This window comes from Chaetodon trifascialis, chromosome 16, assembly GCF_039877785.1.
Source record: "Chaetodon trifascialis isolate fChaTrf1 chromosome 16, fChaTrf1.hap1, whole genome shotgun sequence".
Lineage (NCBI taxonomy): Eukaryota > Metazoa > Chordata > Actinopteri > Chaetodontiformes > Chaetodontidae > Chaetodon > Chaetodon trifascialis.
In genome coordinates this window covers 21,557,358-21,583,568 of record NC_092071.1, presented here as the reverse complement: position 1 = coordinate 21,583,568, position 26,211 = coordinate 21,557,358, and the positions used below count along the sequence as shown (strand labels likewise).

The 26,211-nt window shown below is 40.8% G+C and overlaps 1 protein-coding gene across 1 annotated transcript; it reads right to left on the bottom strand.

Annotated features, from left to right (window-relative positions):
- Positions 1 to 578: 578 nt before the first annotated feature.
- samsn1b (SAM domain, SH3 domain and nuclear localisation signals 1b) lies at positions 579 to 15,571 on the bottom strand. The gene is made up of 14 exons (XM_070982990.1): positions 15,338 to 15,571; positions 13,292 to 13,426; positions 11,888 to 11,934; positions 11,672 to 11,712; positions 11,147 to 11,247; positions 9,373 to 9,508; positions 8,878 to 9,290; positions 6,729 to 6,806; positions 6,449 to 6,574; positions 3,367 to 3,499; positions 2,951 to 3,102; positions 1,613 to 1,813; positions 1,344 to 1,494; positions 579 to 978 (listed from the first exon to the last, which is right to left on the bottom strand). Exons 1-14 carry the CDS (start codon positions 15,359 to 15,361, stop codon positions 785 to 787), a joined length of 1,932 nt encoding a protein of 643 aa, XP_070839091.1. The 5' UTR covers positions 15,362 to 15,571; the 3' UTR covers positions 579 to 784.
- Positions 15,572 to 26,211: the final 10,640 nt, after the last annotated feature.

Genomic DNA, 26,211 nt, shown 5'->3' with positions numbered 1-26,211 from the left:
ATGTCCCCCTCAGGATGAAATGTACTCACTTTGAATCAGTCTGACTTTTCTTCTCGTGCCACCATCAGGTCAAATTACTTTGGTTAATATCTGCAAAACTAATGAGACTCCCATCATCCGCAGCTGTACTGTGTGTTTGGGACAAATGAGCAAATGTTGGCATGCTAGCACTTCAAGCATTTAAACTTTCAGCATATTAGCATGATAAAGCTCACATTTGCCTCAAAGCACTGCTGTACCTAATTAGAGCCTCACAGAATTGTTGGCTGTAGACAGGCTGGTCCAGACATTTCTGAGCAGCACATGTTTAGTTCCTTATTTTTCTTCAAATCAACAAGAGGAGAAGCAAAGAGTGTTTTTCTGACATTTTGCAAACCAAACAGTTAATCAATTAATCAATGAAACAATTGACAGGTTGGCTTGTAATGCCCTGGACACCTGTACTTTGATGGGACAGTCAGTGGAGTCAACTGAGCAAACTGTCATGTTGCGTGTAATGTGAGAGCATTTATATATTTCATGGTGATTCTCCTCATTGTCTGTTATTGGACACAGCAAAATCTCATTAAAGAAAACATATTCATAAAATGTTTTATTTCAGGAAACAAATGAACATCTTACATGCGGCCAGTAGTGGGGCTGAGGATTAGCAGTGGTAACAGCTCAGCATGGGCATTTCATTGTTCATATTTACAAATTACACTGTTGCATGACATAAAAAACTGCTTTTGATTCACAAGTAAGCCCAGCAGTGACATATGGAATGAAACAGGCCTTATTATTCTCATGAAGCTGTCATCTCAGCTGTTAGAGGGTGTTCACAGATAAAGTGAAGGTCTGTGTCCTCTGTGCTGTTGTCAGAGCCGTCAGATGGCATGTGGCAGCCAGAGTCTCTTGGGCAGTTGTTCATATCTGCCTTCATGTTCTTGCTGGGGGTCTCGGCCTCCTGATTGGCCTCATTCTCCATCTGACTATCAGCTGTAAAGCAGAGGAGATGGCTGGTTGGACTGTCACAGAGTTGAAAAGATGAGCAGTAAGTAATCCTTTACAGCTATTATTCCTGTGCATTAAGGCTCAACGGCCTATCTGTCTGCAGCTACTGTCCTTGTGTGTCCTATTCTATTCTCAGAAATGCTCTTTGGGGTTATCCTGTTATCCTTAACCTCTTTAGCTGTGGCCCGGATACCCTCCCAGTCTTATCTACATGAGGTGCAATGTCACTTGTCCCTTTTCCTTTCTGAATCCAAACGTCTCAGCGTATCTTTTTTGGGTTTTATCTTGTCACAAAATGTGCTTGGTGACACTGTCCTTGGATGACCTTTTCTGTGTTTCCCATTACTCACAGCGCAGTTGCTGCAGAGAGTCGACAGCAGCGAGCAGACAATGCCTGTGCTCTGGATCAGTCACATTCAGCTCCGTCAGGTGATGTTCCCGCAGCCTCATCAAGTCATCCACTGTTTGGTAACCATGAAGCTGCAGAGATGAGGAATACTCCTAGGGCAGCAAGTGGAAAAAGCATTTTTCAGAAGATGAAGAACACCCTCTTATATGGAAGATAAATGTTGATAGGCTACATTAAAATCAGTCTGAAAGACAAATAAGAACACAATACCTCTAAGCTAAGGCGCTTTAACACTTCCTGGACAGTTGATTTCTGCCTCACTCTGTGGGTACATGTGTCCTCGTGTGTGTCAGGACTCTCCTCTGTCAGCACATCCACATAAATGAACTTGAAATTTCCCATTCTGTTATTCAGCATACCTGTCCATATTCCCATCGGGGGCTTGGCGATGATGTCAATCACATCTCCCATCTGAGTGAAAGTTTAGTTTAGTTTTATTATATTTATTTGACTGGTACCATGCACAAAGTTCAAGATACAGTCAATAACAAATGTTTATAGCCTTCATATTTCTGTTAGCAGACAGTAAGACAAAAGAGTCAGGCTGTTGAGGCAAATTGGTCATTCGTTATCAAGACTACAGTCATGCTAGCAGCAATGTAAGGCTGTACTGTGGCACAGTAGTGCTTTGAGCTAAATGCTAACATCAGCATACTAATACGCTCACAAGGATAATGCTAGCATGTTGATGTTTAACAAGCAGCAACCCCTGGGTCTGAAAAACGAAGCCAAAAAACTGCAGTTCCTCAAATGACCATTTGAGGCTGGCTCCAAAAGAGGTAATCCCGATAGACCCCAATATCAAAATCTCCAAATTTACGGCGGAAATAAACATGTTAACAGCGCGGTGCAAAACTGTTCATGATAGCTGTATGCAGGGTGGATTTTTACATTTTTAAATCACTTGTTTAAATTATATTTAGGCTTAAAGTTATGCATAATTATGGGCATGGCCACTTTGCGTGACAGCTACCTGCTAGCTTTCAGCAACCAGGCTACATTCAGCCAACCTCAGCTGCACCTGTGCTTCACCTCTTTGGCTATTTTGGGATTAGCTGGGAGTTTGGAGGAGTCAGGCACTGCCAAGACAGTGACGGCCAGAGCCACAGTCACTGAGTTTCACAATGGCTCTTTGGAAACCTTTGGGTGATGTCACAAAGGTGATGTCTTGATGTTTATACAGTTTATGGTGTTCAGCAGTGTCATGTCACCATGTTCACCATATTACTTTAGCATGTTATCATGCTAACATTTGCTTAGTGGCATTTTGTAGTTTACAACTGAGGCTGATGGGACTGTCATGAGTTTAAGGTATAAAGTATTTAGTCATAAACCCAAGTGTTTGACAAATTTGATCTGAGGGTGGAACTGGATGGAATTATAAGGCATAAACAAAGTTACTACAATGGTCAGTCCATCCCACACTTTGTCAGGACATTTCACGTCAAGACATTTCACGTCAATGTCACCTTCATGACCTTCACAGTGTAATACAGTTGCAGTTATACAGTCCCACAGTAAGTTTATTTCCTTTCCAGACTGGTTTACCTTGAGTTTGAGGGATTCTGTGTCATATGGACTTGGCACAAAGTCTGTATGGACTCTGGCTCTACCACAGAACTGTCTTGTGTACAATAGATCGTCCTCCAGCCTCAGACTGTCTCTGTTACTGGAGCAGTCTGACCCACTGGTGACTCCACCTGTGGAACAGCAGACAAACACGAGGGTTCAATAAAGGGCAAGCTAATTACTTCATTCCATACTGCTGTCTAATTGAGTCATCCTCATGTCAACAGTAAGATGGCCTGAGTGGAGGATGCAGGTTTTGATTTGTTAGGGGATAATGCAGCTCTACAAATTAGTGCACCTTAAGGGGAGGACAGGATACTTGAGTGTACAAGCAAAGATGGCATAATGCATCAGGCTGTGGTGTGAAGAGTACACCTATGCCTGAAGGCGCTTACTTGAGGAGCTTTGTCCACTGTTAAGGCTGTAGAGGCTTTCCAGAGAGTTACTGCACCCCCTGTGTCCTTCAGTAAATGGTCCTCCACCGCCAACTCCTCTTTTGTCTGCTTCATCTTGCTGTGTGTTTCCATCCTGCACAGTGAAAACACCAAGTCACATTTTTATTCTGCATTATACATTTTTAGTTCTCTGTCATTTTTTATCTTCCACTACAGGCAAACAAAAGAAAAAGTTAACCAACCAGAAAGCTGAGTCAGGGCCCTAAGCTGCTGTGTTTGATTCCTCATGTGAAGGAACAGCTCAGTATCTTAGTTTATGCTGGGACACGCAGCTCCTCTGGCAAGCAAAACACTTAATCCTGAAAGAGTTGCCTTGCTTTTTATAGCTGAGACCTAGGAGGTGTGTGGTGAGTTTAATCCCCAACTACCTGTGCTCAGCTTTTAACTTCCTGTTCCTGTACAGGGACACCACAGACCATATTTACATCAATCCATCAAGTGCAGTTTCTGAAGTGTAAGATACTGGATTGGCTGTACTTAAACTGCTGGAATAATTAGGATTTATGATAGCGGCACAAAGCAGACAAATGCAAAATGTATCAGTGCATGTAATTTAAAGATGATGGCACACCATGTTTTACTCTGAATCACTAGTTTGTTTGACTAAATTGCATTATACACATCACATGCATTTTTCTAAAAATAGCATTAATGCATTAGACGAGGGGACGACTAAACCAGCCAGAGGTGCATCAGTTCATATGTTACACAGTGGAACGACTGACAAGACCAAAGTTATCTGTGTGTATTGTTGGTGTGAACTGAGTTATCACCGCAGCAGTCTGAAATATCACTTGATGGCCAAACACACGCCAATTGCGAATTCTCCACCGCCTCCTTGTCAAAACCAGGTGACAATGGATGGCTTTCAACAGAGACATACGGATGCTGTTATGTTCAAAGGAAACTTAAGAAAGGAAAGTTTAAGCCATGGTTTAACTGAACTATAGGCTGAGTCCTAGTTTACAATGATGTGCACTTTGTAACTTTATCTTGTATCACCCTGTTTTGATCCCTTAGAAAGGATTGTTGAAGGGGATTTTTTGTATTTTTTTTTTTTTGCCATCGCTTTATTGACAGTGTTAAATTGTGTGAAATTTGATTCATTCAGATATGAATGACTGCTCAAAGTGAGAATGTTAGTGCGAAATATAACACTACATGTTGTTGTTTTCAATTAAAAAACATTTGCACAAAGCAAGCCTATCCACTTTTCCATGTTGATAAGAGCATTAAAATGATGATTCAAGGGACATTTAGAATAGATAAAAATGTGCGATTAATTTGTGATTAATCGCAAGTTAACTATGAGATTAATCGAGATTAAATATTTTAATCGATTGACAGCACTACATTAAAGATATCATTTATGACTATAGCAAACATGCATTTATGATATCTTCAATTACTTTTTCACTTGTCTAACCATGAATTTAAGGAAGGTTTGATTTGAATATTTTGAGCACTCATAATTTGTTTTCAATAATGATACGAAGCATAATCTTAACGAATGCATAAATAATGCCTCAGTCACAAAGATTTAATGCATAACTTAATATAGATGAATCCTGCATGAAATGATCAACTCATTATGACTTTATGTGATGAGTTAACATATAATAGATCATCAAAATTCAGTAGCACATAATTAAAGCTCAAGCTAAAGTGATCTATATGTTGCTGGATTGACCAACTTCACTGCCATCACTACAGCCACACAGCTGGCCTGGCTACGATGATGTTTTGGGTTTTTTTTACTTGTAAATGTAACAGTTGTTTGAGGAACATGTTGATCATTGCATCTGACTCCTAGTTTGATTAAAAAGAAAAAATAAAGTTCTTTTCTCAGACAAGCTGAGCCAATGCATGGACTGAATGAAATGGTCTCGTCTATGTAACTGGATTGCAGATAATTTGGTGTCCTATAAATTAATATAAGAAGGAATTTTAAGTTAATATTCGTTAATCATGAATTAATCACATAAACATAGTGACTTGATCATTTCTTACAGTGAGAGGAAGGAATTCATGATACATGTGCATAATTCATGAATAAAATCAATGTGACTCATTCATTAGTTAAGCACTTAGTTAAGCATACATTTTGTACCATTATTATATAGTGTTACTGAACTGTGACTGCTCCAAAAATGTAATTAAAGATAACATAAATTAAATCTGTAATATGATGCCTGTCAGCTATCAGATGATAAAACTACCATAATATGACAGGTCAGTGAACCTGATGGAGGTTATGTGTGAGATATGCACAGGATCAAGTTGTCCTCTTGAGCTATTTTTAGGAAATGCAGGTGACATGTACACAGTTTGAGGAATGCATGCATGTGTGGATTTCTTTTTAACCTTGAGCAACAGAAATTCATTATACATCCTGCATTTATTCATACATTTAAATCATCATGACTCATGCATTAGTTATGCATTACTTAAGCATGAATCAATGTTAAAAGTGTCACTCACAGTTCTAATTAATCAGTGTTTTGACTAGTAATACATGAACTGTGCATGTATGTAAAGCGTGAATAAAATGGATGACGGCAATCCATTTTCTTTAAAGGAAATATCTCTAAGGATTATTCAAACAGTCACATTGTAGTTATTACTGACAAAAATGCATTTGCAGATATGAGAAATATGACAGAATCTTGGGTGAAACTTTTCATATATCATATTCCCATAGTTGTGTTAACCCATCTTTTACAGCTCTAGGCATTTTTAAACGAAGTTAACCAGATAAGGTGGCAGGAGTCCTCATGCATGTTGGACCTGTCAGCCCCTGCTGTACTTTTAGTGCTAATGTCAACACTCATCTGTAAAGCCCTTTCAGTTAAATGGCAAATGATAGTTTGATTGATAGCTTACAGTGCGGCAGAGCAGGTGCGGTGCTGACAGCTGTGTCGGTAACAGATGTTTTTTCATTTGGTGTGAACCACAGCAAATGCAGAGTGCCATGAACTTAAAACTGGGTATTAACATGAGCTTTGTAGACTGCATGACATACAATGATGGCTGTGACCCTTTTCTCTGGCGAGGCCTTGACGTGCTCCCTGTCACCATGTGATGAGGTCTTCTTCTCCCTCATCGGCAGCCTCATCGTTGTTGGATCACCATTCTGCTCCTGCTTTTGCTTTAAGAACAAAACACTTTGAAAATAGAGCTCTCCTCCACAAATAAACAGTGTACATTTTCTGTCTGAAAGTTGGATTTGGCTTTGTGTAGAGGGCATTTGAGAAAGCTCACAGACGGACAAGCTCGTAGATTAAGGAGGATGGATCTCTTACCAGAGAGCTCCCGTTATCCTGTGGTTTCATTAAAGGCGAGTGCTGTCTGAAGGCGTCAAATCTCCCAAATCTGGTCAACTGTTTGGGTAAAAGAGAGATTAAAATGTGGTTGTTCTGGTGACAGATGGACATCTGCTTGTGTGTGTGCTCTTCCTGTGACCCCACAACATGAATAGTTGGGTGTTTATTCCCTGTTTGTGATTTGTGTTCAGAATTAGGTTAAACCCTGTCAGCCATACAGTTGTTAGATATGCCTCATTTTTTTTAGATACCCTGAGCCAAAATATTGCGGCTTGGTCATGCTGCGCTGATCTTGCACTATTTACTGTATTTCAATATCATGTGGGGAGAGGCTCACTGTTATTTTGCTAATATATTTCAACATAGATCATCAGATTATAAAAAACATAATATCTTATTTATATTCTATATTTTCCTATGCAACTGTCTTTAAAGGGGAAACATGAAAATGACAGCAACGATTCATCCCAGTTTGCCATTGGCTTCAGTTTAGCGGTCATTCAGTGCTGCTATCAGAACATCTGTTACACCGACTCTTGGCTTATTTCCCAACACTGACCGTTGGTGAACTGAGGCCTCACTGTCACGCTATAAGTGGTTGGATAAGCAACTATTAATACCATTGTCCTTAATACTGGGTGCAATTTACAAACATGGAGTTATGTATTTAGCATTTGTAGTGCATTGTTTCCTATTTGCAATTATATGAAACAGCCATATTAATGCTGAGTTTTTGGGTCTCTCTCTGAAATATGTGATCATGTGCTCTGATGTGTAGTGTGGAATCTGATTTCAATTATAATTCAACAAAGCGTTCTATAATTGAACTACGAGTATGAGAGAAGAAGCTCTCTAACTGGATTTTGTGCCAGAGGACAGGTGTGTGCGTAGGACTGTAATATTGCTTTAATATGATAAAAGAAACCATTTTTTGGTACTGGCTGCACAGACTGGCTGACATTATAAGTAATTATGGATGCTGTTGGACTGCTCAGCATTTACATGAAAGTGGAAATTCCTACACACTTATGTATTAAATCTCATAAATCATGGAGATCGCAGATCATGAAACCTTACTTTTCAAACATGCATGAGCGTCTCATGTATCTTTCCTGGATCTCCCTTTATGTTCAACTCTTAAGATGCTGCTTCCTTCCTCTTATGTGTAAACTCTAAGGGATGTCAGCTGTTACAGGTTATTTAGGGAGGACGTCTACATTCGCCAGTTTCAGCAGGGTGGTCGACACAGTCTGTGTAATGCCATCACATTTGTTTTGTTTTCATATGATTATGATTATTAAATAGCAGTTTATGGAGCATTAGCAGTGCTAACTGAGGCTGAAAATGAAACTAAGCAGTAAAACGTTTGGTTCAGGATACCCTAAAAGCAATAAAAAACAATTATTAGCTGGAAATTTCAATTAGACTTCAGTTAGTCTAAATGTTCCCTAAAGAGCTCTGAGGTGCAATTAGACAGTCAGGCCCAGCAAAGCACAGTTTAATGATACTTTGGAGATGTGGGAGCAGGCTACAGATGAACTGCAACAACACAAAGAGTGAGAGACATCATAGACTGCAGCCTTACTCTTGAATTGTACTGTACTGGCAAAACAATACATGCTTAACAAGTAAAATCAGTGCTATTTGAATATCATGTGTCATATTTTAACATCATTTGAGACATAAGAATAATGGACTGAAAACCTCCCAAGCCACATAAAGCAACAGTTTTGGTAAATAATCTTTAGTTGCTTGCAGAGTTCAATAAGAGCGTTAAAACCTCTTTCACATCTGCCTGTTAAATGTACTTTAAGGCTAGAGCCAGCTGCAGGTTAGCTTAGCTTAGCATAAAGACTGGAAACAGCTCTGCTGGTTCTGTCCAAATGTAACAAATCTGCCGACCAGCATCACTAAAGCTCACTAATTAACACCTTATATCTCGTCTGTAAAGCAGCCCCTTTCTTAAGACAGATATGAGAGTGGTATCAATTTTCTCATTGAAGAGAATAAGAATATTTCCCATAATTGTTCCTTTCACATGCAACATATGATGATGCACTGAAATCACTACTTGTTTAGTCTATCTGCTTTCATTTTCTGATGGTAATAATAGGGAAGTCTGACTTACGGTGTTTTGTGAGCGCTGCAGATCTGTGATGGGTCTGCAGCCTGTGCGTGGGGGAGACAGATCAGACTGTTTGCTGTCCAGTTCCTGGATCAAACTCTCAAATCGATCCCATTCTGTTGTCCGGGGCAGCGACAAGGTGCCACCGCAGACCCACAGTTCATGTCGAGGTTGGTGACAGGTGTGGTAGAAAGGAGTCCAGGGCTGTGGACACTCAAATGGGCTCCACAGGTAATTTCCAAGCCGTGGGCTCCAACCTCCTTCCTCCTCTGAATCTTCATGGACATCTTTGGCCTGTTGCTGCTGCTGTAGTGATGGAGCAGTTTTAGAGGGCTTCTTCTCTGTTCTCTTCCCCAGGCCGATGCAGGTTAGCACTGGATTGTTGTTACTCAACACATTTGACAGATGATCTGAAGCTGAGCAGAAAGTATTGTTAATGAAAACAGACTCAAGGCAGCGTCATGAACAGTTTGAAGGATGTCATTCACAGTAACTCACCATTGTTCTCAGATGTGCTTTTCTCTTTTCCAGCTCCACTCTGATGTCCCTTCTGTGTTTGCACCAGATTCTGCAACTTTTTCAGTCTTCCTGTATTGTGTATTGATTGTGCTGTGTCAGCTGCAGTTTCACCGTCCTGTATTTAAGACACAGTATGTACATTCAATGCAGTATATACACATGCAACACTAACAATATGCAATGTCAGCCTTGTATTTGAATGAAATTGTTCTGATCCCCTACTACCACACAGAGAGTATCTGGTATAATGTCAGATTTACTTTTTATTTAGCATATGAACTACCACGAGTTGTACTTAAAATAAACTTAAAAGTAAAAACAGTCATTACTGTAACAAAATGTCACCTGTGACTCATACATATTGTATATGGCATTATTAGATTGTTAATACTGATGCATCAGTGTGTAAACAGCATCTTAATGTTAACGCTGGTCCAGCTTGTTTGAGCTACTTTATAAACATAATCTTTGACAATGTATCAGATTTTTCATGAGCCTATCTTATGCTTACAACATAAATGTTTCCCTCTAAAACATAGTGTATGTATGAAGTAACATAAACCAGATATGCTGTGTGCAGGTGCCGGTGCCTTAAAATTGTACTTCAGTAAGTACTTGAGGAAATGTTCTCAGTTACTTTCCACCACTGCTTCTACTCCCCTGCATTTCCCTAGGCAAATAGTACAGTTCTTACTCATTTGACAGATATGTTTGCTCATTATTTTTCAGATCATGTTTTTACTTTTAGAATCATATAAACTCTAACTGGTGTCTCCTATTTGACTTCAGTAAGATTTTGAATGCAGGACATTAACTTGTAATGGAGTATTTTCTCAGAGTGGTTCCACTAGTTTTGTGTGAGATAAAAATCTGAATACCCGTGTACTTCTACCACTGTCTACATGTACAAGTGTGTACAAGTCACATAACAACGAAGCTGATGAGAGGGCTAAAACATGCTCTTTTCCATGACTAACCATCCCCATCACTTGTTCCCTGTTGTGTGGATGGCACTGCTGTCCTATTGTGATTTCCCTCTCTCAACTATCAGCTGTTGGCACAAAAAACATCAAAAAGTACAAAATCCAGGTGTTTTAAAGAACACAGGGCGGATATAAAAGAGCCTTACAAAGGAGATTAAAGATTAGAAAGCAGATTAAAGTGAACAGTGGATCTGATTTGGCTGACATACAGCTGACCTTCCTCAGGTTTGCTTCACAGTCACTCTTCTGTTTACCCCTGCAGCCTCCATCCAAACCACACAAACTTACCAAGTGAATTCATTTTGAAGTATTAGCCAGATTTCTGATTCACACATTTAGACTCCAAATAAAATGTACTTTAAACCACTCTCAAAGGGTCTGTAATGAAATCTGTTCCATTCTTCAGTGCCACCATCACACTGTGCAAGATGAGCAAAGATAAAGTGACACTGACATTTCCATCATGTGTACAAATATGTGCACACAAACCCAGGTATGTCAGCTATCTACATCCCTATCTGGCACGCACAGTCTTGTTGTTGCAAGATTAGAAAAGACTGCTCTCTTCACCTGCATAGCTTTGCCAATAATTATCATTTGTGGCACTGAAGAGATTGTGAATGATGAGATACTAGATTTGAAGTGTGAAAAAAGCCAACTGTACGAACCAAGAGAATAAAGCATCAGCATCACTTTCAACATGGATACTGTACTATTTTCATCATAATGTGGCTCTGCTAAGGTGATGTGGTGAAGTCCTATGGTTTTACCTCAGCTGGCAGCAGATGGGTCTGTGTCCTGTCAGAGTTCAGCTCCTTCGCTCTCTCATCTCTTGTCAACATGCTGCTCTGACGGGGAGCTTTGCACATATCTGTAGGATTGATCCACACAGGTCAGACAATGCTCATTTAATGATTACACTGTCAAACATACAAATCAATAATGTCATTAGCACTGATTCAGCTTTGAGGTAAATAACACCAACTTGTTTTTCCACAGTCATTTGATATTTGCTTTTATTTGGCTTCCTCACTCTGATAAGGTCTCTGACATTCTACTGACCTAACCTCAGTGAAACATGGTGCCCTTGGATAAGCACCTGGTTTTGCTCTGGTAGACATATTTCTGTATTGTTCTGGACTTTTATTTGATGAGATAAATTCTTCTTCATCACCTGATAATGTCCAGCAGGCATGAATAATGTCTTTGTAACTTGCCCGTAAAGTCATCTAAACTATCTAATAGCACAAACTTCAGAGATACGAACATCAGTGATAGTCATCATTTGAACCCACCTAATGTTTCATTGTCCAAGGCTGATGCTGGCACACATGACCTAAAATGACACATGATAATGACAAATATTTAAGCTCCCTCATGAGAAAAAGGTTGATTGTAATGAGTCAATTACAAACATCACAACAGAACATATTCTGAAATTATCAGCAAGAAAAGCAGTGTGTGCTCACTTACAAAACAATTCTGTACGAAATGAGCAGCATCTCACATACCTTCTATTATTCCTTTTTATTACTTTTATTGAGTCTTGAGGTCGGTCCTTCAGGAAACAAAGACAAGCAAAACTTATTGCAAAATGAAAAAGAATAAGAAGAGAATAAATAGGAATGTCTCTAGTGCGTCTCTGGACTATATGTGCCTTTTTTAGTCAGGCTAGCAGCTTGACTGCACAGACACATTTTGGTCCAGAGTGAAATATCTCAACAACTATTGGCTGCATGGCATGAAATTTCTAGAGAGGATTAATTCTAATGACTTTGACTATTCATCGACTGCCACCAAACGTTAAGTTTTCCCTTATGCTGTGAAATATTTCAGCATGCACAAGATGGTTTGGCACCAGACAGTGAAGCTTACTGATTTTGCTGATCCTCTGAATTTTCCTTTCACGTCACCATGAGGTTCATATTTGTGGTTTTGAATTAAATATCTCAACAACTGTGAGATGGATTGCCATGAAATTTACCACAAACATTAGTGTCTCACTCAAGATGAATTGCAATCACTTTTCTGCCATCAGCAGGGGGAAACTTTATTCTTTTCTTTGGTTTATGACCAAATACCTGCAAAACTAATGACATTCCCATCAGCCTCAGCTGCATTTCCTTGCTTAGTGCTAATTGTAAAAGGTTTTTTTCATGTCTGACAAATGTATCACCACCACATTGGTATGTTTTGGTGTCTGGCTACTTCAATGTACGTGATACAAAAATTAACTGATCTGAACAGATCATGGTAAACAGGGCTGCACAGTGGAGCAGGTAGTGCGCGTGCCTCACAGCAAGAATGTTGCCGGTTCGATCCCCGGGCGGGGCCTTTCTGTGTGAAGTTTGCATGTTCTTCCCGTGCATGCATGTGAGCGTGAATGGTTGTCTGTGTATATGTTGCCCTGCAGTCGACTGGCCTCTTACCCGTTGACAGCTGGGATCACAACCCCAAAAGGGATAGGCAGTATAGAACATTACATTAGACACGCTTAACATCAGCAATGTATCAGCATGTTGAGCATGCTAATGGTGGCATTTAGTTCAAAGAACTGCTGTGCCAAAAGACAACCTCACAGACTCTTAGCATTGTTTCCTTCTTAACTATTGTGCAGCTTTATGTGTACCCGCATCAACTGTGCAGGATCCTGCAACACACGGTGTGGGAACAGGGTTAATTCCAGTGTAAGACTGGAATGGTTAAAGTGCACATGCCTGATCAACACCACTATTACACCTCCCTCTGGCTCTCTTTCTGGTTGTGCAGAGCAGGCTTTCATCCTGTATCATTCAGACCCTTTGTGTAGCCAGTAAAGGATCTGAGGAGTGTCACAACTCTCCAGAGTCCATGATGTGCATCACTGATGTTCATCAGGTCAAGCTCTGAATAAAACATAAAGCTAATAAACTTACAGAGTTTATGGATGGATCTGAGCCGCCCCATTCAGGCTTACACCTCCTAAGAGCAGGGCTGCACTGGTACTTGGGTAGGACTTCCTTAAATGTTTGGTTGTGGGCTGGTTCATATATGCTATCTGTGGAGCCCTCCTGAGGAAAAAAAAAAATGCAATCAGTGCAATTAGTCTGCATGGTGACAGCAGCCTGGTTTAAAAAACACATACAATGATGGCTTGATTTTAACTTTTAGACTAAAACATCTTGCTGTTGAGGCTCATCAATCATCAGTGAGACAACTCAATGCAAAATCAATGAAAAGCTGTACATCAGGGAGAGACAAGCATGGCCTCTAATCTAACGCTCTGACATCTGCATATACAGTTTGCCATTCAAACACGTATAATCAATATTCATAACACTTTGGTGTACTTCTTGTGCTGAATTTTCTCAGTCCGAGGGAAGAGCACATCAGTAGTCTGCCATGAACACACTGATTTAGTTCAAATGTCTCGCCATGTCAAAAGAAAAGGCTGGATTTTGTTCTATGTGAGAAGTGCTGCATGCAATATGTAAAAAATGATCATTAAAACTGAGCTCCATGTCCTTGTCAAAAGGCACATGTTGCGTTTTCAATGTTGATTCTTGTATTAATGTAGACCAAATATCTCAAGATTTGATTGCTTTTAGGCAGAAAAAAAGAAAGAAAGAAATTAAAAAGCATTTTCCCAGCAGTATTCCACATCTAGCGAGGAATGAAGGTGATATAATTGGCAGAAAATAGGAAATAACAATTAAATGAACACATTTTGCTGTTTTTGCACTTGTTTGGTTGGTGGGTAGCGCTCTGTTGGGGGAGACTCATGACCTCAGCATTTCTAAAATCCTGGCTACAACCTTAAACTCATGACTCTGACATCTGCTCACCCTTTGTGAAGTGGTCCCCCATGTCAGGGATAGCCTCTGTTTGTTTACAGAACAGGATGGGGCTGATGGGATTGATGGGTTAGAAGTCCAGTCATCTAAACCTTAAGACTGTGACATAGATACTATGAGCTGACATGTTTGTATGTGTATCATGGTAGCTTTCAACATATGTTTCAGGCTGCATGTTTTGGGTTTACAGCATCTAAACATTTTGAGATTTTTTTTGCAGTTCTCTCAATTTTTATGTCCTTCCCCATATTACATTGCATACATTAATACAATATTTCAACCTTTATGAATGACACCAGTTGTGGAACCTTTGACATAAATCTGTCTTGGCTTGTTCAGGTGAGGAAACATCCTATGCCGCTGAGTTGTTACAGTTTTGAGTTCATGAGGCTGATAACATTTTGTACTGTTTTGACGCTAAATGTATAGTTAAGCACTGGGTGAAAGAGGTGTCAGTGTGGTATTAACAGCCACCACTATAGATTGTCACTAATCGTCTAATTGAACGTGTGCGGCCATGTTACAGCTGTTAATGCAATCACTTCCAACAACAAACTAGTATTGCTGCAAATTACAACTAATAGTGTGATAATCACAGGAAATTTTCATTCCATCACACTCAATTAGCACTGATTTTATGATCTGTTGTTCTAAATGTCACGTTAAGACCAAGCACATGCACATTCATCCTTCCTTTAACATAATTCAAGATGAAGTACATGTGCACTAAATGTGACAGTGATTACGTAAGACAAAGTTGCAAAGTTGTTATATTCTTGTAAAATGTGTCACATTAACAGGATTATTGTACCATTGCATAATGACTGATTATACCAATGTGAAGAAAGTACATTTGTACATTTGTAAACAGCCAACACAACAGTGAATGCTAGCACTGCAAGGAGCTTAATGTATCTTACAAAGAGGGAAAGTTGTTTGCACTTTTGTCTTACTCCCCACAAAGACTATTTCAGATTCTTGTCAACAACAATAACATCACCTGTCGCTCCCACAGTGCACACGAAGCGTCTTCAGCTTCCCAGCTCTTTTAGGGCTGCAGGGACTAAACGAGGGCTCCTGATAGGCAAACCTAAAAGGTTCTGAAGTTCAGAAGATGATGAATCTTACCAGTGTGAAGCAGAACAGGTTCATGTTTGAAGGTCCGTGCCAAAGATCTGGATGGAGCCAAGAGAGAAAGCTACACACTGTGGCCTCTGGAATGTCCAAACACCACTTTCACACACCACCCTCCAGCTCAAACACACACATGCACCCTAACACACCCCGCTGATGCAAAAGCTCACGCAGCCCCCGTGCTGTCTACAGCCCAATGGACTAATCCTAGCTTCAAATCCCTCACATAATCCAATAGATGCAGTGAGGCATCGCTGTCCAACACTGGCCCCAGAAAGAGCCAGGCCACCCGTGACAACATGACAATAAACAACACAGGCCGGCTTTGTTTGGCATGTGCCTGAAATGATTATGATAATGACCTGACAGAAATAAAGTAATCACTGAGTGAGGTTGAACTTCTGGTGACTGCATTCACAAAGACAAAAGACTGATTTACTGATGGCTTCCTTTAATATCCGTGCAGATGAGAACAAATATTCTTTGAGGTTTTGTCACGTTATCAACGTGTTTCGTGTGTGCATGTTTGGACAGATGTTGAAGCCAAGGTTTGCATGAAACACTTTGTAATCAGTCCAGGAATACCTTGAATCATATGTCCTCCATTGTCTCTGAAGCTGTGTAAAGAAACAGACGTGTATTTGACAGTTAGAACCAATAAATTAGATTATTTCTGTGATGGAAAAATGAATAAACTGGAACATATCTATCAGAAAAGCATAATTAATTCAGTCCATCCCACAGTGCTGCAGTGATTCAGGCATTTCAAACAGTGTGTTTTCAGAGGGATGTTGCAAAGACATTTACCTTTTCTCTAAGTAGTGATACTTCAGGAAATGTCTGTGTTTCACTTTGATAAATCCCATAAATCTGTAAATACAAACCTCTTATTACAGTCGTTGCTTTTCATCTACTCTGAGGATAAACATCAGTTTAAGTCTTGAGCTTCCAGTTCTTATTCTCTCCAGGCGGTGGTCCCAGCAAACAGGCATGTGAAAATAACATTATTACAATTATTATTGATGTCAGGCTCAATGGTAATCTCCTCTTGAAAGCCCCCTCCCCCCATTCCTCCCCACTACAGTTGTCTACACCTTCTCCTGCCCCGCTGTCTTTTTGTCTCTCATCCAGAGATAAAGAAGACCTTTCATGTTGTTGTGATCAGAGCTGCGCTGCAGAATTAGGTCAGAGAATGAGAACAATGTTTCTCTGGTAATAAGGAACAAAGATGCTACTTACATTTTACTCAAGAGCCGACTGTTACTTATCCAACACTGGGGCTAACATTTCCATCTCTGTGTTAACTGCAGCAAGGATTTTTTTTTTTTTTTTTTACTAAAAATGACATTTTACACACATTAATGCAAATCAAATCTGCAGCAGCAATATGACCAATCAAAATGGCATTTCTTCAGTTATTTCAAGTTAAAGTTGTCACATCAGAGCTGATAGCATGTCATGAGTAAGATTAATGATGAGAACAGAATGATCAAGATGGAAGCAGCAGAAGATGACAGACCTGGACTTTCAGTCACCAGTAAGCGTCAAAATTCAAAAACACCAATAGCTTATGATGATGATGATGATGATGATGATGATGATGATGATGATGATGATGATGATATCATCAGGGGAATTTTTGAAATTGAAATTAGATTTGTGTGACCGTTATTGCTTTTGTAGAACAGATTTTATACTTATTGCATCCATTTAATGTTTATTTTTAGATCTGATATGCTGCGATTTCCAATTAACACTTACTTACTGATGAATTCTGATGTAATCCTTTGATTTCACATACTGATATCAATACCTGAAATCTAATCCCGCGGTGGATATCTATGTGCGTTTACATGTGTATTAATCCCCCTTTTTTTTATCACATTCGGGATATAGCATTTATATGCAACATGAAAACCTGGTAATTCACATCCCTGTATGCTTTATCATCAGAGTATCCAGGTTCTGATCATCTAACTGCAGGTGTATTTTGATTCCACATCATCTCAGCCACAAGATTGTTCAGAAACCTGGATAATGTGGTTTCTATTCACATCCAGGTTTCTGAAACTGGAATAAGCTGTTTACACGTGTAAACATAACTCCAAAAACCTGATCATAACCAGTCAGTTCACTGAGTATGAAAGTGTATTTTTCTGGGATCCCCTGCTTCACACACTCACACCTGGAAACTGCCCACTAAAACCACAGTGGAAACTGACCACTGAGCGGTTGGGGGGTTAAGTGTCCTGCTCACAGGTGTCTCAGCAGTGTTAATGGTCTAACTGTAACCTTCTGGGCTACCTTTCACTGCAAGCTTATTGTAGTTCAACTGACTTCAGTCACAATCCTCTAAGTAGCTATTAGTGCTGCAGCATATTAAAAATGTTATGGCTGCATATTTAATATATTATTGCTGCTGCTGCTGCTGCTGCTGCTGCTGCTGCTGCTGCTGCTGCTGCTGCTGCTGCTGCTGCTGCTGCTGCGGCTGGATTGTGACCACTGCTGCAGAACATTCAGTCAGAGGGACCGTATGACAGCAGAGCTGATATGGAAATCCTGGTCTGGTTTCATGCCTTTAAGCCTTTGGTGGCATATTATGATTTGGAGTGTCTTGTTGAAAAATGACTTGTGCTTAACTGAACCTGACTGAGCCATCACAAGGACTCAGTTGAAGTATATCAGGCCCCAAAATATCCCGAGGCTGCACTGTGGTGTTCTGGACCAGACCTTTTCAGGTGGCCTCCTTCCAGTTAGCCACTCTTGCCATTATTGTGGAGTTTTCAAAGGTAATCATACTTTGCTGATCTTTTAGTTTCTTTTTAGTTAATGCATAATATTCATAAAAATGATTATATAAATATCATTTTCAGACATTTGGGAGATGCTTTTAAATTAGAATACAGTACCTAATCAGATCAGAAGTATGCTTCTACTGTAAATGGACATCTCAACCGTTTGATTCACTCTAGCTGTGTGGCCAGTTGGAGCAGAATTACTGCCTCTGTCGTTTGTGACCAATGGGACCAAGAAATACAAATATATTTCCATAGCTTTAATACTGGTTGGAGCGATCAAAGGATAACTGAAATGGCAACACTCCTCCCAAAGAAATACTAAAACTTTTCTGGTGTCATCATGTAGAGATCCTGTACACTTCATAAAATCACTGACTCTCTTCATTTTTGGCTCTTTTCATGTTTGAACAGTGTTGGCACTGAGTCCTGGTGCACTGTCCTCTACTGGGACAGGTCAGGAATACAAGTTTAAATATTCACAGCCATGGCAGGCCTTACTTTAATCTGAATGTTCCAAGCTAATAATCAGTGATGACACAAAGCGTCTCTGTCCAAATGAGACTAAGCACGGATATGAAACATCCCTCACCGTATAACATTACAGTATATCCTGAGCAACATTTTTAACTTTACAGATTTCAGCTATTTCCTGCAGTTGATGCTCTTCTCCAGATGGAATTGTGCAAAGTGATCAACATCTAAGACTCTCATTGACATAGACCAATCTGTAGGCAACTCTGAGGTCAATATTCAGTGATTCACTGTGTGGTCTAATTAAACTAGCTCTGGTAGTCCCTTTGCTCTGCTTATTTCCACTCACTTCAACACAGTCTTCTTGCTTTGATCTGAATCATCACATGAAACTCTTGTCATTAGTTGTATCATTTTCTGGAACTGTACTCTTCTGAGGTACTGCGTATATGGTGACTTGTCACTGGCTGTTTCATATTGCTCCTGTAGATGGCAGTGTCACACCTAAAGATTTCAAAATGGCTCTGAGCTCATCTGATCTGTCATTAGATTTCTATATTGTTAATACTGGTACTTTGTTTAAGTAATGGCAGGGAGAAGTGTATGGAAACTGACATTTTTATCTTCCATAATGATAAATATATTGTGTTTATTTGAGTTGTTATTATATCCTTCAATCTTGTAATATGTTACAGTATGCAAAACTCCACAGTTTGAGTCATGGAAGAATGGTTGTCATGGGATATATATTAGATACATAAATTTCATCCAATGCAGCAACAGTTATTCCTGAAAAGTTTAATTAAACTCTGTAATTCTTCTTTTGACAGACTGAATATAACATGACCCATTACTTCCCATTATATGCGCTCCACTGTGTGTAATTAGAATATTAAATCACAGTTACACCTTCAGCCTAAACCTGCTGCTACTGTAGGTACAGTGCGACCTCTAGTCACATGAATAACACAGAGCGCAATTCACATTTACTCTGACATGTTCATCCAAACGGGGGATGGAGACTACACCTTTAACCCTGCTCCCAACCTCCCGTTTACCCAGCATTCCTGCGCTGACCTCTGACCCCAGAACGCACAGAATCTCAGCCCAGAGGCTATGACCTGGTGTCCTTTATTGCGACCTTTTGAACTTTTGACACCCCCCAGTCAAAAAGTGAAACAGTTTGCCCCGTTGGAATAAATGACCTCTCTTCCCCTTGTCCGGCAAAGGTATGTGAGTACGCTGACCCCGCTCAACCTTTCATTAGTGCTTCTTTTTATTACACTGCTTCCTCCCTGATGCTTCGTCAGCACGTCACAGAGTGGGGGATGGTGGAAGGAGGGAGAGGTGGGGGAGGGGGGTAATGGGCAAAATGAGAAGGAGGAGGAAAGCAAAAGAAAGCCAAAAGAGAAAGAGAGTGAGAGAGGCAGAGAGAGGTGGAGAGAGGCAGAGACAGGGATGTAAAACAAGGGCAGGCGATAGAACTGAGGAAAGATAGATTGGCAGCATCTGCTGCGCTGACTGAAATGTCACCTTTAAATGGCTTCCCCGTCCTTGATGCCGGACCTCCCTATCTGATCTCATTCTCCTTGGGAGTTGTAGTTCTGATGACTTATGTAGGACACAAAGCAGATCTTCTATAAAACATAGCCATAGTTCAAGATAAGCTTTCAGCAAAAGAAAAACAATTCTTCATGCTTCCTGTGGTTCTGTGAGTTCTCCTGAAATTGACCATTTGAATGTTAAGTCAAAGGTCACTGTGCCATGTATGAATAAGATAATTGGATTTTGAGGTTTGCTGATACTGAGAGCTTACCAGGTGATGCAGCTACTCGCCCCAACAACTGTAATTCATTTTTTTTTTATATCAAATCTATTTTCCTGAACAGAGTTGGTACAGTAAGACACCTCTGCTCACCCTAAGCATATCTAGCTTAGATATAGCTGAATACCTCAGCCAGATAGATGTGATTTTAAATGTAGCAATGAGGATTTAGCTTTAATGCTCCCAGTGCTTAAAAAAAAAAGGGAATACAACAAAAAAGCCCAAAAATAGAAGAACATTTATTGTGTATTTCATATAAATCTCATGCAGCTAAATCCGCCCCAAGGCAAGAACAGCACATCCACATCTGGAAGGTGGCAGATCTTGTTAGCTGTCACTTGACATGAGATGCAGTTGACATGTGTAAGAGATATGTGTGTATGTGTGTGGGTGTGTGTACAGCGTCAGAGGGGTGGGGGATCCACAACATTTTGGGGCTAAGTCAGATCATGCTGACATTGTCTCCATGTGGTTGCTTGCCATGGGGCACAGCGGTGCCACACTTGATGTCATTTCTATCTTAAATGTCACTCTCAGTAAGCCCATCACCATCTACTGCCTTGTGTCCGCAGGGCCACATTCACCCTTCAACCTTACAGTAATGTAGCAAAGAGGAGAGGGCAGCCAGACCTCATCTCCGGCTCTCTAAGGCTGCTGTTTACTCCTCTTTAACATAATCTACTATGTCACTGTAAGTCGTTTAACTCAAAGATACACTGAAAAATATAATGAGACTCAGCAGACCTTGTGTGAGCTTACACGCACAGTTGATGCATGCTTATCAGACTTACCGATGGCCTTAAAGTGACCTTTGATCCAGCATGACTCAGGGGTCATGAGGTGTCCTTTCATTCCCACTGGTGTGGTGACAGCCAGGCTAATTACCCACGCTGTGTGTCTGTGACAGCCATGGAAGGAGTTACAGATGTAAGACGACAAAGCACTGTAATGCTGGTGCTCATTTAGTGATGGTCTTTTACATTTATTAATGAATAAGGTGTGGGCAGTATTGGGAGTGCACCAACAAACCATAATGGAAACTTTGAGAAGTCATTCATTTGGACAGTTCATATCTGGACAGAGTTCTAAAGCAATTTGTGTATTATGGTATTGAGCAGCAAAACAGACAGACATGAATTATTCAACTATTCCACAAAGAGATCGTGTTATGATGGATTTAGAATTGATTAATGCAATAAATGAACAGATGACATAGATTATGTAATATTCACATAAAGAGTGTAATTCACCCGTAAATGCAACAATAGGACTTTTAAAAAGAAAAATTAAAGGGGGTATTCTTTTATCAGTTTTCCTTTTAGTTAAGTAATTGGTTCCACATTTACTTTTCCATTTCACCTCTATTTATCACCACACCAATTTCAAGGACACACACGTGTGCACAAACCTCCACAAAGTGCAGGTGTACCCGTGTGCACATTACTACCTGTGTGTGGTTTCTTTTTAATATTGCCCTACTGAACATTACAGTAGGTATACAGACTGTATTCATTTCAAGTTTCTTTCTTTTAATTCTTGTCAGTTAAATATCAATGGCCTCATTGTTTTGATTCTTTAGTGATGAATTAATTTACCAATTTATAGTCCAGTAATAGGACTTTAAAATGTCAAAGTAATTACTGAGTTTCTGTGTAACTTCACAAATATCTCTTTCACATTAAATATATTTGTTTCCCATGCAAAGCAAAAAGGTTGAGAGAACACGATGCCATCTGTGATACTGCACGTTCATAAACTAGCTACACATAATGCTCATTTAAATGAAAACAATTGTGTGATTCATGTCATCATTTATCTTTTAACAGCCAGCAGAAAATACCACTGTTATTATTCAGTAACATTACTACAATAACATTTGTTTCCCTGTCAGCCTTCAGATTGGCTAAGAAGCTAACTGTTGACACAACCAAGCTAACACAAAATGACAATGTGACAAAACAAAGGGCTTTTAGTCTAATGTCAAGGCAGCTATAGTCAGTATTTGCATAAAACAATGAATAAAATGACAATATGTAATGTGACAGTGAGGAAGCCACCAGTTTGGCCCTGGTTCAGGAGGTAGAATGGGTCTTCCACCAATCAGATGGACTGATCCCTGGATAGAAACTGGATTTTTATCACTCATGATGAACTTGGCACATTGCATAGCAGCCTCAGTGCGTGTGAATGGGTGAATGCTGCCACGTGTTGTAAAGCTTCACAGTTAAGTTAGTTAAGTTAGTCAGTTTCACGTAACCCCAGCAGCTGGCCATTTTCTGATGTGGTTCTAAATCTACAAATTCTCTTCATATATTTTGTAGAAACCTAAACACATTGGAGTTGTCATCAAGGACGCTTGGGTTGTTAGTTCACCTGGCAGTGTAACAGCAGGAAGGTAAAGGACAGGTGTGAAGGACAGCATTGTAGGTGCAGTACAAGTGGCTATCACTTATCACTCATCTACAATGCTGTCCTTCCCAGGAGATTTAACAACCATTCAGAGTTGGCCTCATGTGACAACTCCAATTTCTGTCATTTTCACTTGACCTCAGGTGACTCCAACGACTGTTTCTGTTCAACCAAGTCCAGCTACCCTTGATTCAACCCTCCATTGAAAACCATGACCTGGATGACTGAGAATCTACACAGACCTGTGTATATATGACCTGTTTACATGTGATTTAAACTGGAACAAAATGTGAGTTTAATAACTCAAAAAAGTGCGAGGCACTATGGTACAATTATGTCAAGAAAATGTTCCATCCTGTGTGACTGTGTACAGCATGTGTGGCCCATGGGTTCTCCAGCACCAACTCTAAGAATAGAGCGTCATGATCTATCTTCTCAATTTCCAAACTTCCATTACAAAAATGCATCTTTTGCGTGAAAGAAGCTACAGGAGCACATTACCTCTTTATAATGCTACAGCTCTAAGACATAACAGTAAGGACTGAATGTTTTCTTCATTATCACCACAGACATAACTAGATATATAGTTCTCTTTTCTTCTGTCAATATCTTTCCCTAAGCAGGCTGACATGAACAGAGGGAGTTTACTTTTCACTGTACAACTCAGTGACAGATCAGAAGACTTTCTGTGTTTCCATTTCATGACTTAAAGCAGTCCTGTGCACTGCAGCTGCACAACTCAGTCACCACTTTTATCAAAGGCACAAAAATGAAACGCTTCCTTACAACATCTAAATATAGAACGCAATAAAAGTGGTGTCAAAAAAACCAAACAAACACAAAATAGATAATCCATTTGTGACCCACTTCTGTCCCTGTGTGCGCTCCATTGTTTGGAATAATATTAATAAAAGAATTCTCTCCCCAGGCACATAAATATCTACAAAGCCCTCGTCGCTGACAAAGGGTTTGTCACTGTGGGACCATGTGGAAATTAGGACTACTGAGCAAGAGGCTTGTACAACAACCAACACCCTCCTTAAAAAAAAGAATGAAAAAAAAGAGAAGAACTGTCGCTTGTTATACCACCGGTGTGATCCCACTTCTAATTTTGAGATTCCCACCCCTATGTGTGTGCATTCAAGTGTGTGAAGTCGAGAGCATTAGTGCTGCCTCTCTGATCGCTCTGCGGCACAGGAAGGACATTGTCACCATGTGTGTTTTTAATAGGATAGCAAAATAAACCTGTTTTCTGGTCAGCAATTACCCATTCTTCTGACTTGGTGTAAATTAGGAAAAGCTGCAGAAAAGAGGCTTTGAAGGCCAGAAGAAGGAGGGGAGGACATACACAGGATCTCAGATTAAGTCCTGCTTCATTTTCTTATTACTGTGACTTACACATCAGCTCTGTTGACTCCCCTCACCCCTGTATGAACTGAACTGCAGCAGTGGATGCTCAAAGTACACTTCTTTCTCATCTCATCCCTTCATTCCGTGTAATGGCGTGTTATCAAATGTGTTTGCTGGCTTTGTGTTTTCTAGAGTGGTTATGCTGCTGGCAGGGAAGAAATCAAACACCTTTCTCTCATGGCAAACCACAGAACACAGGAACAACCCCCCTGCTCTGAGCCACAGTGCTGAGTGTCAGGAGAGCTCAGACAAAACATGGGAGTATTACTACAGTCAAGTGGCATGGAGGATCGTTTCACCATGTGGCTGTCTGGGGAGGACTTTCCAACAGACTTCATCTTCAGGCTGATTATGCTGCAGTTTAGGACTGAAAAGGTTTTCCATCACACGCCAAATAAGGTAGTTTGCAACTGTATGGCCAGTTTCTGCGTGGGATGAAGGATGTGATGTATGTCACTGGTACGGTGTTTGGCAGTTGTTCATGAAAGTGAAGACAGAGTGCATAGAGCGGCCTCAGGGGCAGGTGATGTGCGGCCGTGATGCCACCTGACATCTTCCTCAGAGGTGTTTCAGGCAACAAATAGCAGGTCTGTCTGCTGTCAGCCTCCAGGCCACCTGGGGGGTCAGGCCTGACACTCTCCATCGTGACAGCACAAGTACCCCCCACCAACCTCTCCTCCCTCCTCCTCCCAGTCCAAGGCCAGGCTGGAGCCCCAGAATGCACCGGGAGCCGTCACCGCGGATGAGGAGTGACGCCGGTGAGGAGGGAGAGAAATCCCTCTTTCCTTAAGGTGCAATGAAAGGTCAGGAGCCCGGTATCACTGGGAGAATTACTCACCACGCTGCCTACCTTGACATCAACAGAGAGCCGACCTGCGGGGAGCGAGTGAGAGCGAGACGAGGGGAGAGAACAGGTGGAGGGCCGGAGAGCTGTGGCAGATAGGTGGTGAGGGAGTAATGAGTCGGAGGGGGGAGGACAGGATGACAGGGTCAGGGGGAGGTGGAGAGGCAGGTTGAGGTAATGGACTATAGGGATGTATGTGTGTCCTAGTGTTTGAAATCCGAGTGTGTGTGTCTGTGCACTCTGGTTGGGGGGGGGGGGGGGGTCGTTGAAGACGTCTTGCCCTTGCAGCACTTCATCACATTCAGTTTTTTATCCACGCTTCCTGAACTTCCACTGCCTTTTCCGCTCCAGTTGGCTCTCAGCGGACAATGCGATCAGAGTGTCCCTCCATGTGCATTATGCAAGCATGTTCCGGTCTATAGTTAAGATGTCAATGGTGCATGCACCTCCCCAAGGTCAACACCCTAATGAGAAATCACCAGGGACAACAGTAATTATCAAACAACTAAACGCAAAGCCAGCCAAAGTGTGATAATTATTCCTGAGCCCACCGTTGCTAAAAGGTTTGATTGCATCCTTTCCTTAGGCTTGAAAGAGACTTTTTTCCCCAAAATTCATTCTCACCAAGTCTGAGACGTTGTCAGATACTGGTAGCTTGTCAGTTATAATCAGGGCCTGCCACATTTGAATTCTGGGACCATCTGCTACTTCATACATCCTCTCTAATAGCTTTCTTTTTCCATCAGGGCTGTCTCACTATCTGACATAAGTTATGCACAAGAAATTCACTCATTATTCAACAAAGCACACACTACCTGCCTGCATGGTTGTATGGCATTCTTTCAACCTGCCCACACATAGCAAAAATGTAAGTACATGAGCTCTTCCGAGTGCTCCGGCGTCTAAATAGAACGGAGGAGAGTCGGGTGGAGGATTGAGATTGATCAGCAGTGAGACAGGGACTGTGCCGCTCGCTGAGTGTTTCTGATTTTTTAAGGTCACCCTCACTAGAACCAAAAGGGCACATCAATTTTAGAGCCCTCATGAGGAGGCACCACGTCTCCTCTTCGATCACTCAGCCCCCTGTGGAGAAACGACATCTGAAGGTGCA